The sequence below is a fragment of the Dryas octopetala genome, chromosome 1, assembly GCF_963921425.1.
Source record: "Dryas octopetala chromosome 1, drDryOcto1.1, whole genome shotgun sequence".
Lineage (NCBI taxonomy): Eukaryota > Viridiplantae > Streptophyta > Magnoliopsida > Rosales > Rosaceae > Dryas > Dryas octopetala.
The window spans coordinates 10,246,023-10,258,558 of NC_141366.1; the positions used below are offsets into that span (position 1 = coordinate 10,246,023).

The 12,536-nt window shown below is 35.8% G+C and overlaps 3 protein-coding genes across 5 annotated transcripts; 1 reads left to right on the forward strand and 2 right to left on the reverse strand.

Annotated features, from left to right (window-relative positions):
- Positions 1 to 191: 191 nt before the first annotated feature.
- LOC147297647 (FKBP-like peptidyl-prolyl cis-trans isomerase family protein) lies at positions 192 to 2,785 on the reverse strand. The gene is made up of 8 exons (XM_086228174.1): positions 2,676 to 2,785; positions 2,172 to 2,357; positions 1,980 to 2,014; positions 1,481 to 1,574; positions 1,262 to 1,322; positions 1,114 to 1,159; positions 648 to 718; positions 192 to 432 (listed from the first exon to the last, which is right to left on the reverse strand). The coding sequence occupies exons 1-8, from the start codon at positions 2,744 to 2,746 to the stop codon at positions 355 to 357; spliced, it is 642 nt and encodes a 213-aa protein (XP_086084300.1). The 5' UTR covers positions 2,747 to 2,785; the 3' UTR covers positions 192 to 354.
- A 1,393-nt stretch (positions 2,786 to 4,178) lies between these two features.
- Positions 4,179 to 7,314, forward strand: LOC147297648 (heat shock cognate protein 80). Its single transcript, XM_086238344.1, has 3 exons — positions 4,179 to 4,454; positions 5,091 to 5,232; positions 5,321 to 7,314. The coding sequence occupies exons 1-3, from the start codon at positions 4,332 to 4,334 to the stop codon at positions 7,156 to 7,158; spliced, it is 2,103 nt and encodes a 700-aa protein (XP_086094470.1). The 5' UTR covers positions 4,179 to 4,331; the 3' UTR covers positions 7,159 to 7,314.
- A 1,431-nt stretch (positions 7,315 to 8,745) lies between these two features.
- On the reverse strand, positions 8,746 to 12,223 carry LOC147297649 (calcineurin B-like protein 2). 3 transcript variants are annotated; one of them, XM_086233777.1, is made up of 10 exons: positions 12,078 to 12,223; positions 11,041 to 11,120; positions 10,792 to 10,946; positions 10,579 to 10,661; positions 10,311 to 10,382; positions 10,059 to 10,167; positions 9,823 to 9,875; positions 9,623 to 9,703; positions 9,377 to 9,489; positions 8,746 to 9,025 (listed from the first exon to the last, which is right to left on the reverse strand). In XM_086233777.1, exons 3-10 carry the CDS (start codon positions 10,913 to 10,915, stop codon positions 8,968 to 8,970), a joined length of 693 nt encoding a protein of 230 aa, XP_086089903.1. In that variant the 5' UTR covers positions 10,916 to 10,946; positions 11,041 to 11,120; positions 12,078 to 12,223; the 3' UTR covers positions 8,746 to 8,967. The 3 variants fall into 3 exon arrangements, with proteins under 3 accessions (XP_086089903.1, XP_086089895.1, XP_086089911.1); XM_086233769.1 differs by having other exon boundaries at positions 10,305 to 10,382; XM_086233785.1 differs by having other exon boundaries at positions 10,323 to 10,382; positions 12,078 to 12,220.
- Between the last annotated feature and the right edge of the window lie 313 nt (positions 12,224 to 12,536).

A 12,536-nucleotide genomic window follows, 5' to 3' on the forward strand; every position in this document is an offset into this window, starting at 1 on the left:
ATAATTTGTGTATTGTATATAAATCATACTGCTTTTTATTCTGTTAATGTTATGTACCCTTTTGTTAAGGTCACTCTCCCACCAAAGGTAATACCCAAACATAATAATCCAATAGGTGAATGCTACACTCATATATTGTCAACCAGTAATGATCTTGGGTCATTGTGTGGATCCATTATGCACATTGAAGGTAAAATGAATATGCATCTTCTGCAAGAATCTGTCAACTGCTCAATTGAATTTAAAATGACAAATTGTCTGTACAACAGTATTTTTGGGTCAAAATAATAAAATTAGTCATCTGCAAAATCTTAGAAAAAGGAAACTTGGTCCAAGGGTTTGAATTTGATAAACTCATAGTACTTTTAAGAGCTGCACCTCAAATATCAAAGGCTCGTTTGCATGAGACAAGAGGCTACGTCGAGGGCCAAACTGCAACCAACAACCATAAATGGAGTATTATTTTAATCTGTGGGCAGTGGGCAATACAAACTATTTCTTCAATTATAGTAATTACCAAAGGGAAAGAGAACGAAGTAAGAAGAGGGCTCCTAAATGAATGAAAGGCCAAAAAGGAAAACAAAAATAATCCAGTTAACAACAAAGTTCAGGGAATGAATCATGATTCATGAACTGATAAGTTGTACCTCCTCTGGAATTGGTTTTAAGTTTTCATTTGTATATCCCACATAAGGAGGTATCAATGCTCTTCTCTTTCCTGAAAAGTAAGCTTTCAGAATGTGAGTATTTTTCTTTTATGTAAGTGATAGCAAAACACAGAAGATTGGATCTCCAGTCTAATAACAGCTATGCATTATCCATACCAAAACATGAAAAAGAATACTTTTCTGGCCTATTTATAATCTTAATAATTTCTTACTCTCATACAATGGTAAAGATGTTGGACAGATCTACAATAAAAGAATCACAATAATAACCATGAAGTAAATTTTGAAGTGCAGGAGATGGTCAAGGAAGAAAATTTCAAGCCACAGATGAAAGTCAATCAAAAACTGTACTTTTTAATTTTTAACCATAATCTTAATTTAAAAGGGTTAAAACCAACATATAAGCAGATACCACAGTTGTTAAAATTGTAGCCTTAGAACATACCTCCAATCCTCATGCCAACCAGAACCTCCTTCAAGCCTTCTATTATCTGAATAAGCAATTATGTAACACATTGATGGCATGGTCATATAGAAGTCTAGAATCCTAATATTCTTAAAGACTCCACATGATACAGTGAACTAGAATTAACCTGTTTTTCATCCAAAGGAAGTATCACAGGTGCGCTTTCTCCACTGAATTGATTAACAGTGCTACATCAAAATAAATTACCATTCAGAAAATTTGAAGATCGAGGTATTAATCATTGATTCGTATGATATACTCGTATAAAAACAAAAAGAAGAACCAGAAACAAGAAAGTTATTCAAATGATGTTGATCATAAATGCAATATAATGTGCAGAACTTACCTGTGAACAAAATATCCATTTGTGCGGCGGCATACATAGTTAATTTCAACCAAATCTCCTTCACGGGCAACTGGCCCTTGCCCTTCAACAATCTCTAGAGAAAGGGACGGGGTTAATGTTACACTCAGGAAAGATAAAAACTACGTACAGCTCAGATTACATGCACTATATTCATGGTAATACTACAACCCATATCATAACAGGTCATGCATTCAGTATCAAAGGATGTATGAAGCAAATGAATCCAAGTCATATATCAGGCAGCAACAATCATTTTTCAGAATATGGAGAAACAAGAATGCCAATGGGTAATACTGAATAATCATTGAAGTTCTTATTAAGTTATTCATGAAAAATTATTAGATACTTAATATCTAATCGGTAACAGGGTAAGACCACATCAGATTCAATGAAGCCGTTCACCTATTTTAACATACTAAATACACCCAAATCACTATTGAGCAAACATTATGTGGAATCTTAATTAGGAGTTCTGTACCTTGAATCCTGACACCACTGGCAAGCTTTAAGGTCCTGGACGCTTCAATTTCCAAACAAATATATCATATGAGACTCATGCATTGTTAACATAGAAGCTCAACATAACCTCCTGGCTTCCCAAATTTGGAATTTCAAACAAAAATTTGAAGTAAAAATGGAAATAAGCAAAGACCCACAAACAAAATTTTACCGAATGACTTCAGGTTCCTTCATCTCTGGCATTGGTGCAGCAAGAACAGGATGTGATAGGATTGGGCAAAATCCCATAAACTGCAAAAGCAGCCTTCTTGGTAATCTTTTGGCTGTTGGTAAGTGAAACCCTTCATGCAAGTTCTTAGCCACCACACTGTTCTTGGGTTGCTCTTTCTCAACATAACTGGTTTACACAGAATAACATAGTCAAGAGGCTTTCACAAAATTTAAACCAAAATGTAAACATATGACAAATCATAATCAAATGCCAAATCACATAGATTTTGGTCACCGAAAATTGCGAATTTAGCTACAACCAGGACATTGAGAAGCAAATAGCGCTATTTGATTGAATAAAAGTAGTAAACAGCAAATGTTTTGGTTCTAACTGGCATATAAGCCCATTTTTATGCACTGCTATAAGAAATATCTTGTGGGTATGACAAGTAAGAATTTGATTTACATTATTGAATGCATTCGAAAATTAATAGAAGAATTTTACCTTGGAGTTCTGAGAGGAGTTCTGAGAGGACATGGGAGTTGAAATAAGCTTTGGAATGACAGAGTTTCCATTAGCCAAATGGGAGTTGATGAATTTGGAGATAACAGATAAACTAGGATTTGGACCGTGGAAGAAGCTTCACAGTTGACAAAACAGGGGAAATTGCTAGGGTGTTTCAAGGTCCATGGAACTCTCTATGGACTACGCTTTTGGACTCACAGATAACTTGAGTAGGAAGTTTTGACTAGGAGTCAACCAGTACAAGTCAATGATTATTGTAATGGGTAAAGCGTAAAAGTAGTGGTTCCTTAACTTCCTTTATTACAATTTTATTTGACTGTGTAAAAATTCGTAATTCTTTTTATATCCTCCGTACTTCTTAAAACTACTTGGATGAGCTCCTCAATTGTAATTTGGGGAGGGGACTTGAGACCTTTCCAAATTATGGAGAGAATTACTAGTAGAAGCTAATTACAAAAACTCAAATTTGAGGTGTCATCCTGGAATTTGATTGTATGAATACTCATTTAAAGTATTTGATTTAATTCAAATTATAAGAACGATTACCCCTAACATGTCGAGAGAGGAACTGAATTGCAAAAATGATATCCCCAACGTCTCATAAAGGGGTCTACTTATGAAGAGATTAAATGCTACAAATGTTGATGCTTTGGTAAAATTATACTATACAAAAGATCGAAGTTAGAATTTGATATTACTAAATATTATAATTTGTTATGGTCGGTTGCTTATGTGGTGTGTTGCCTTGTCATGTTTCTTTTATATAGAGAGGTAAATTTAAAGCGAGAATCTCTTTTATATTGTGAAAAAAATATCACAATCAATGGTTATTTAATAAAAAAACCAATCACCAATACTTAAAACAAAATGAAATTAATCGATTTGTACTTTAGAAAACTTTAGATTATTATTATTTTATAGTTATATAGGCCCTCTATACTAATGTAGCATGAAATCAATAAGTGTTTAAAAACAAAATCCATGTGTTCAAATTTATGATATTGTAGAGCAATTTAAATGGTTCAATATGTGTTTGGATGATTGATAATTTATTTATAATTGTTAGATGAAAATTTGATGACTCACTCAACAACCACTCAACCACCATTTTTACTAACAATTTTTTCGAATTAAATTGAAAATAACAAGATCCCTTCCTTAGGAAAAGAAAAAGGGGAAAAAGCAGAAGAACCATTCAAACGTGATACTTCAATAAACTTCTTGGCAAGTTAAGGATCCAAACAGAAACTTTTTCATTTTTACTTGATTCCTTTGTTGGGCCTACTTTTCCTCTTTTGGTTAACAACATGAAGCCCACCTTGGACCTCATACAGGGCCCAACAACGAACCGCTTAAAACCACCCACGTGGCACCGTAAAACGCACGTCTAACAGAACGCCGATTCCTCAAAGCGTAGGCAAAACAAAACCCGCAAAAACCTATTAAAAAATCAGATCCAATTTATTAGCAATAGAAGGATCTAGAAACCCTAGTCAAGTCTCCTATATAATGAACGCTTTGCTACCTCACTCTTCATAGACCCGTTGCGCACCTCCTCGACTTCTTCGTCTTCTTCTTTCTCTGCGTCTCCAAAACCCTAGATCTCCCCCCTAAACCCTAACTCAGAACACAGCAATGGCGGAGACTGAGACGTTTGCCTTCCAGGCCGAGATCAACCAGCTCCTGAGCTTGATCATCAACACCTTCTACAGCAACAAGGAGATCTTTCTCCGTGAGCTCATCAGTAATGCCTCTGATGTAAGTCATCTGACCTCCTATTTATTTTTTTGGTCTGATTTATCGTTTCAATATTTTCTAGGGCTTGTTTTAGTTTTCTCTGTGTTTTCTTTTCGTGTTTGGCTTCTAAACGTTTTAAGAGCAGTGATTGATTTTGTTCGGCTTAGATTAAAGATCTGGATCTTTCATTTTTAATGCTAAGGTTTTTGATTATTTCAAAATTAAATATAACTAATTAATTTGGCCGGTATTGTCGCTGTTGTTAGTTTGTCTACTTAAAGTTTGAGAACGATCTTTTAGGGTTTCGATGTCGATGTTCTGAAAGGTGTGTAGCTTTGTAAGATTTCTGGGTTTTGGTTTCTCGTTACGGTTTGTTTGAGATGTTAGGTTATTTATTCCAAGTTTAATGATAATGATGAACAATCAATGTCTGTTGGGTGTTTAATGACAATGATAAACAATAAATTTTATTTGGTGTTTTCTATTGTTGCTTGAGTTGGGAATATTGTTAGATTACATGTTTTTATCTTATCCTATTGTTTAGTTTATGTGATTAGTAACACTTGGTTTCGTTGTGAATTTGTGTCTACTCTGATTGTTAGAATAAATTTTGTGCGAAATACATTTACTTATTTGTGTTATGCTCTGTTTATATAGGCTCTTGACAAGATTAGATTTGAGAGCTTGACTGACAAGAGCAAGCTAGATGGTCAACCAGAGCTCTTCATACACATTATCCCTGACAAGACCAACAACACATTGACTATTATTGACAGTGGTATTGGGATGACCAAAGCTGGTAAGTTGCTTTGTATTATATAATTTGTTATTTGATGCTAATGGGATTGATTATTGTGTGCTTACTTTGATCTTAATTTGTGTTTCAGATTTGGTGAACAACCTTGGTACCATTGCCAGGTCTGGGACCAAGGAATTCATGGAAGCCTTGGCTGCTGGTGCTGATGTTAGCATGATTGGACAGTTTGGTGTTGGTTTCTACTCTGCTTATCTTGTTGCTGAGAAGGTCATTGTTACTTCCAAGCACAATGATGACGAACAGTATATCTGGGAGTCTCAAGCTGGAGGCTCATTCACTGTTACCAGAGACTCTGGGGAGGTTCTCGGCAGGGGTACCAAGATCACTCTACACCTCAAGGAGGACCAGCTTGAGTACCTTGAAGAGCGCCGCCTTAAGGATTTGATTAAGAAGCACTCTGAGTTCATCAGCTACCCAATTTCACTCTGGATTGAGAAGACCACCGAGAAGGAGATTTCTGATGACGAGGATGAAGAAGACAAAGAAAAGAAGGAAGAGGAGGGAAAGGTTGAGGATGTTGATGAAGAGAAAGAGAAGGAAGAGAAGAAAAAGAAGAAGATCCAGGAAGTTTCACACGAGTGGTCTTTGGTGAACAAGCAGAAGCCTATCTGGATGAGGAAGCCAGAGGAGATCACCAAAGAAGAGTATTCAGCTTTCTACAAGAGTCTTACCAATGACTGGGAAGAGCATCTTTCTGTGAAGCACTTCTCTGTTGAGGGTCAGCTTGAGTTTAAGGCTGTCCTCTTTGTTCCCAAGAGGGCTCCGTTTGATCTCTTTGACACAAGGAAGAAGCCCAACAACATCAAGCTCTATGTCCGCCGTGTGTTCATCATGGACAACTGTGAGGAGTTGATCCCTGAATACCTTGGCTTTGTGAAGGGTATTGTGGACTCTGAGGATCTTCCTCTCAACATTTCAAGAGAGATGTTGCAGCAAAACAAGATCTTGAAGGTCATCCGCAAAAACTTGGTGAAGAAGTGCATTGAGATGTTCCAAGAAATTGCTGAGAACAAGGAGGACTACAACAAGTTCTACGAGTCATTCTCCAAGAATCTCAAGCTTGGAATCCATGAGGACTCCCAGAACAAGACAAAGCTTGCTGAGTTGCTGCGATACCACTCCACCAAGAGTGGTGATGATATGACCAGTCTGAAGGATTACGTGACTAGGATGAAGGAGGGCCAGAATGATATCTACTACATCACTGGTGAGAGCAAGAAGGCTGTTGAGAACTCTCCTTTCCTTGAGAAGCTGAAGAAGAAGGGCTATGAGGTCCTTTACATGGTTGATGCTATTGATGAGTATGCTGTTGGTCAGCTCAAGGAGTTTGAGGGCAAGAAGCTTGTCTCAGCCACCAAGGAAGGTCTTAAACTTGACGAGTCTGAGGATGAGGCAAAGAAGCAGGAAGAGTTGAAGCAGAAGTTCGAGGGGCTCTGCAAGGTTGTCAAGGATGTTTTGGGTGACAGGGTTGAGAAGGTTGTGGTGTCAGACCGTGTTGTCGATTCTCCTTGCTGTTTGGTGACTGGAGAGTATGGCTGGACTGCTAACATGGAGAGGATCATGAAGGCACAGGCATTGAGGGATAACAGCATGGCCGGCTACATGTCGAGCAAGAAGACCATGGAGATCAACCCCGAAAACCCCATCATGGAGGAGCTTAGAAAGAGGGCTGATGCCGACAAGAATGACAAGTCCGTAAAGGACCTTGTTCTCCTTTTGTTCGAGACTGCTCTTCTCACCTCTGGCTTCAGCCTTGATGACCCCAACACCTTCGGCAACAGGATCCACAGGATGCTGAAACTTGGCCTGAGCATTGACGATGATGCTGTTGATGGTGATGCTGACATGCCCCCACTGGAGGATGCTGACGCTGATGCTGAAGGAAGCAAGATGGAGGAGGTTGACTAAGTCTGAGCCTGACCCAACAGTAGTTTTTTTCACCCCCTAGTTTTTTTTTGTCTTGCTGCTTCTAATATTTTTGGATGATTCTGGACGCGGTTAATTCGGTTTGTTATGGGATATTATTATATTACTTTTGAATGCATTTGGTATAATTTTCTCCTATGGATGTGATTTTGTTTTGATTAAGTTCTTAATTCGTTCTTTTTGGGTAATTGCTTTTTTGATTGCGAAGGCTGTGTTACTTTAACATAGTGATTATTAAGGAATCAGGTAATTTTGGTTGAAAGGGCCCCTATAATTTTAGTCTAATTCCTAGTATAATTTTCTAGAATAAAACTTTGCTATTAAGTATTCTAGTTTTTCGTAAGCTGATAAGTTGCCTATCTGAAGTATAAGTCTCTTTGTCGTGACATCAGATATTCCTTGGTGTCATTTCAATACACCTATGCGATTTATTTTTTTTCTCAAAAATTTTACTTTTTGCTTGGTAGATGACTTTATCGTTTGACTATAAATTCGACACTTCGACAGTATGGCTGTAGCCAGACTTTTTTTTTATTTTTTATCAAACTTTATCAGTTATATATCCCCAAATAGTAAAATCCACTTGTTGAACCAAAAATAAAAAATTCACTTAACGTATTTGCTAGCAAAACTAAAAATAAAAACCTCATAATTCTGTAAAACAGAAATTAAAAGAATAATAGTTTTCTTGCTGTGTATTCATGTCGACACTAACCTAATTTTATGACTATTTGTGTTAGCAAGTTGTGCCAAATAAATGACCCAAAAAATAATCAACCTTAAACCAATTAATTTTGTATTTCAGTTTGTCTATGTTAAAAATTATCATTAGGTAAAGTTTTAATTCTATTCTACAACTTTGGTCCCTTACCCGCTTCCACTCCTTATAAATGTTGGAGACATGAAAACAAAATATGCTTGTTCTTGGAATTGGATTAGGAATTTCGTATTGATTATTAACTCTATGTTTATCCTTAAAAGGATACTCATTCTCAAGTGTCAAAATCACCAAGGGAACATACACTGTGAGTGTACGTACGTTCCTATCCACATGAAACTGCTCAGGTGCTCATCCACTTGTTAAGTATTTGATGGCGAAATAGAACAAAACGATTTCATTGGTTAGCAAAAATTCAATCCTTGATTATTGAATCATCTTCATAACACTTTGCGCCGAAAGGAAAAACAAAAAACAAAAAATCTTATTGGGCACCACTAGCAACTTGTGTTGTTGGCATTGAATGCACACCTAATAGAAAAGGACTACTTGGGCAGTCACAGGGTCGTTTCAAACTTTCAACATTAAAAACAGCATAGATGGCTGGAACCTCCTCATTCGACCATATATTTTTGCTTAAAGACAATAGACAGATATTTTGAGAATTTGAGGAACATCAATAAAAATTGCAGTGTACGATAGAATTACAATTTCAAGACTTTGTGACCCAACAGACTGAAAGATGCCACAAAGAACTTGCACCCCCTCTCTGTTTTACTTGCCACAATCATAATAGTAACAATTTTATGTTCACCTTTCAAAAGATTCAGTGTCCTAGGCAGAGCTCCATAAAAAGCCAAAATCAAAAGCAACATATAATTAAAGCAGCTTCAGTCGTCGAGAACAAAATACACACAGCCAAAAATATTCAAAACCAACAAAGAATATGGTGTGAAATTTTTCTACTTGGCCCTTTACATAATATGAGTGGACCACATTCTTCATAAACATGCAAACCACAACAATTTAATTAAAAAATAATGTCTCTTGAACCAAAAAACGGAAATTTGAACTCAGGTGTCGTCCACTTGCGAGTGAAATACAAAGCTTGGGAATGTTGTAGTGATGTCTCTGCACAGAAAACAAAATAAATCATGGTTAGGAGCTTAGCACATGCAGTTTATGCGCTGTAATAACAAATGTAACCACTATTCATTTTTATGTTTTTAGTTGGCAAACATCAGTTGCTGGCTGTTATCATATTTGATCAAAATCAGCACTCAGATCCTAATATTGAGATTAGGATCATATCATGCTTGGAAACGTGCTTGAAAACACCAAAGTCGATTAATCAAGATGTTTAAAATATTATCCACAATATTTATCATCAATATAACCAAGCATAAAGTGGGGACATTGGTAAGGACAAGGTCTGGTGACCATGTGTGCAGAGGCTCCAACATACTTATATCTGAAACTTACTTGAGGTATTGAAGTGTCATATTTTTAAGAAGGGATGGGTGCCGCAAAACAAGGCTTCTCCACTCTTCTTTGTCGATCCTCCCATCATGTTTTGTATCAGCTTCCTCAAAGGTCTGAAACAAAGTTCCAAAACACAAAAAGCAAAAACTTAATCAACTTCAGTAACGGACCATGCACTCCACGAGACAATATATTGATGAACATTAAACATAAACCTCAAATAATAAAGTCAGGTTGAGTAAGCACCTTATCAATTATACTTTCTATCACATCGTCTGAAAGATTCATACCAGATTCTGCAAGAGTAGCCACTACCATTTGCTTCACCTAGATATAGAAGGGCAAATAAGAACAAACTAACTGTCTTGAGTGTCTGAAAGAAACAGATAGAAGCTTCAAAAATGAAATCGGAGATAACCAAAAGTTCATCCAGAACAAAATATTACCTCCTGCCTTTCAATAAAGCCTTGCTGCTTGAGGTCGTACAATTGAAAAGAAACTGGAATTTGACATTATCATGATTAATATTAAAAAAATATATACAAGGCATAATTGATTATTAAAGATCAAACTTAAATTTCATATCATGTTGCACATGCTATAATTTATCATTAATAAACATTAACCAATTGACATTACAATTTATAGCATCTAACATATAATCAATTTCAATAAAACATACACCCAATTTTATCATCAATCGGAGCATTTGGATGAAAGACAGAGAGAGCACGAGCAAACTCTTCAAAACCTAGTATTCCATTGTGCTTTGTGTCAAACAAGTCAAATACCTGCAATAACAAGCAATAAATAAGTGGCACCTTATCCAAGACACTCGACATATGCCTTGATATGCTCTACTGATGGAATATATAATCAAGATAATGCTATTAAAAAGAAGACTATAACAAGTTTGATGAAGATATACTCTCACAGAAAAACGTACACGGTCAGCAAACAAGCTCTCTTTCTTGTTTGTCTTGAATAATGCCAGTTGAAACTCCTCCTACACCATGGCATAAGAGAAACGACTTAAAAGAAAGAAACAAAAATATGGATTACAGAAAAACAGCACTATCAGAAACAAACCTGGAATATTAGGGAAAATTAAATTTCCCTGAATGTGCAGAATCACAAATTTATTTATAATCCAAATGCATATGGCAAAAGCATTGTCTAACCAACAGAAATATTATACAAACCTTGTTAATTAACCCGTCATCAATCACTGCACTACTGATCTTCTTAAATAGCTCATAAAGTGCCTCTATTTCACTCACACTGACTGCGTCAAATAAGAAAAAAAATAAATTCCACTAGTATGAGCATCATTTGAAATTAAAAAGATCTAGAACTGAAATAGTACATACATATAAACATATTAAAAAGCAATTTTATAGGGTGAAATGGCATACACACTGTCTCCCGAGCTAGAAGTTCGGGGTCATCTAAACCTCTCGATTGTTTGTACAACTCAAGATCACAGCAGCTCAGCAGGGAAGCACATAAATGCTTACACCCGTCTATGCACTGCAACATGATATTTTCTGCAAATCAAAACACTCCATACCTGGTTGACAGGTAAAAAAAAAGAAAAAAAAAAGATATAAGTGAGTCTTTCTATAAAAGAAAGGATTCTATGGAAGGAAATTAACAGAACAGACCTTTTAACCATTTCCTGCTTCTTCTAACTCACGCCCAAATGCCCAAGATCCGTAAAATTTGAAGCAGCCAAAACTATTATCTGTTTTTATAGATAAATGATAGATTAGAAAACCATGTCCAAAAAAAAAAAAAAATTTCTGGTAAATCCCAAAAGTAAGCTCACAATAACTGAAACAAGGGAAGTGCATATGAATCAATCCACGGAATTTTGTCTAACATCAAGGTGGACAGTCCAATGACATGTGGCTCTTGAGCCAATTAAACCATCACAACAAAATACTTTTAACCTTAACTCAATCCTAATCTAAGATTCAAACAATTTTCCCAACAATTTCATCATTTACTCATATCTATAAAAGGAGTAGCATTTGTAGCAACTCATCTCAGCTACACACTAGCTTGTATATATATATGCCATAACCCATTTTGGAGTCTGAGCATCTAAATGGATTTGAATGAAGAAAACCACGCACAATTATCAATTATTTTAACAAATAAAACCCACAATTACTTAATATAGTTTCAATCTAAACCACGAAAATCAAGTAAAGATTATGAATCTTTATTCAGTCACTGAATTGACAACCCAAATTACATTTTATTGCTTTATAACACATTATTGATAAATTTTTCATCAAAAAACAATACATGGAAAAGCGGAGAAGAATAAATGTAAGAAATTTCACACTAAATTTCAACTTAAAATTTACGAGGAATGACTACAGGTCATAGAATTATAACTCCTGAATCATTCATACGCATTCCAAAACCAAGCAACATTCACAATAAAATAAAATAAATATAAACATGACTAGCAATCTTCGAATCCGAATCCGAGATCCAACCGTTGAATACAACAAACCGAACATAAACGAGAACACAGATAGACAGAAAAAGGAGCTCAGCGATCTGTTTGGTAGCTGAGAAAACTCGGAAAATTGAAAAACAGATTGAGAAAACAACATATTATGTAAAACAAAAGCAAGATTCAGAATTTGGCGAATCGTATGAACAAAGAAAAAACAAAAAACTTTACTTTGAGAGAGAGAAGGGCGAGGTGGTTGAGCAGAGGTTTGTGTTATGCGATCTCTGTGCAACTCGCGGTGGCTGTAGCGGATCTTTTATGCAGGTTACGAATGTGATAGATAGAAGAAAGAAAAGAGCATGATGATGTTGTTACAAAAGCCAGATATATTCATTATGCCAAGGACTGTTTTTTGATGCCAGGGTAAAACGACGCCGTCAGATTATTAGATTGGCAGATCCCCATGCGCCAATAATGAATTATTGGAGGGTGCCTGTTTTTTGTTTTTAATTTTATTTCCTTTAAATTGAAAAAAAAAAATACAAAAGAAAAGAAAAATATGTGCGTTCGACTGTTGGGCAATCATTTTAACTTTTTCAAAGTTTTTTCAACAATTATCATTCTTTATATAGACGGATAGACCATCATTTAAGATTGTCAAATCAATAAAATCGATATAGAAATTACAAG

What these genes read in the sequence shown, in the direction of transcription:
- LOC147297649 (XM_086233769.1), bottom strand. Translation starts at nt 10,915, where the DNA reads ATGTTGCAGTGCATAGACGGGTGTAAGCATTTATGTGCTTCCCTGCTG. An exon ending in ATGACGGGTTAATTAACAAG is followed by an intron (nt 10,383 to 10,578) that starts GTTTGTATAATA and finishes GCCATGGTGTAG; the next exon opens with GAGGAGTTTCAACTGGCATT. An exon ending in TAGAAAGTATAATTGATAAG is followed by an intron (nt 9,490 to 9,622) that starts GTGCTTACTCAA and finishes ACTTTGTTTCAG; the next exon opens with ACCTTTGAGGAAGCTGATAC.
- LOC147297648 (XM_086238344.1), top strand. Translation starts at nt 4,332, where the DNA reads ATGGCGGAGACTGAGACGTTTGCCTTCCAGGCCGAGATCAACCAGCTC. An exon ending in TCATCAGTAATGCCTCTGAT is followed by an intron (nt 4,455 to 5,090) that starts GTAAGTCATCTG and finishes CTGTTTATATAG; the next exon opens with GCTCTTGACAAGATTAGATT. An exon ending in TATTGGGATGACCAAAGCTG is followed by an intron (nt 5,233 to 5,320) that starts GTAAGTTGCTTT and finishes TTTGTGTTTCAG; the next exon opens with ATTTGGTGAACAACCTTGGT.
- LOC147297647 (XM_086228174.1), bottom strand. Translation starts at nt 2,746, where the DNA reads ATGGAAACTCTGTCATTCCAAAGCTTATTTCAACTCCCATGTCCTCTC. An exon ending in TTCCTTTGGATGAAAAACAG is followed by an intron (nt 1,160 to 1,261) that starts GTTAATTCTAGT and finishes TTGCTTATTCAG; the next exon opens with ATAATAGAAGGCTTGAAGGA. An exon ending in TAAAACCAATTCCAGAGGAG is followed by an intron (nt 433 to 647) that starts GTACAACTTATC and finishes TGTTGGTTGCAG; the next exon opens with TTTGGCCCTCGACGTAGCCT.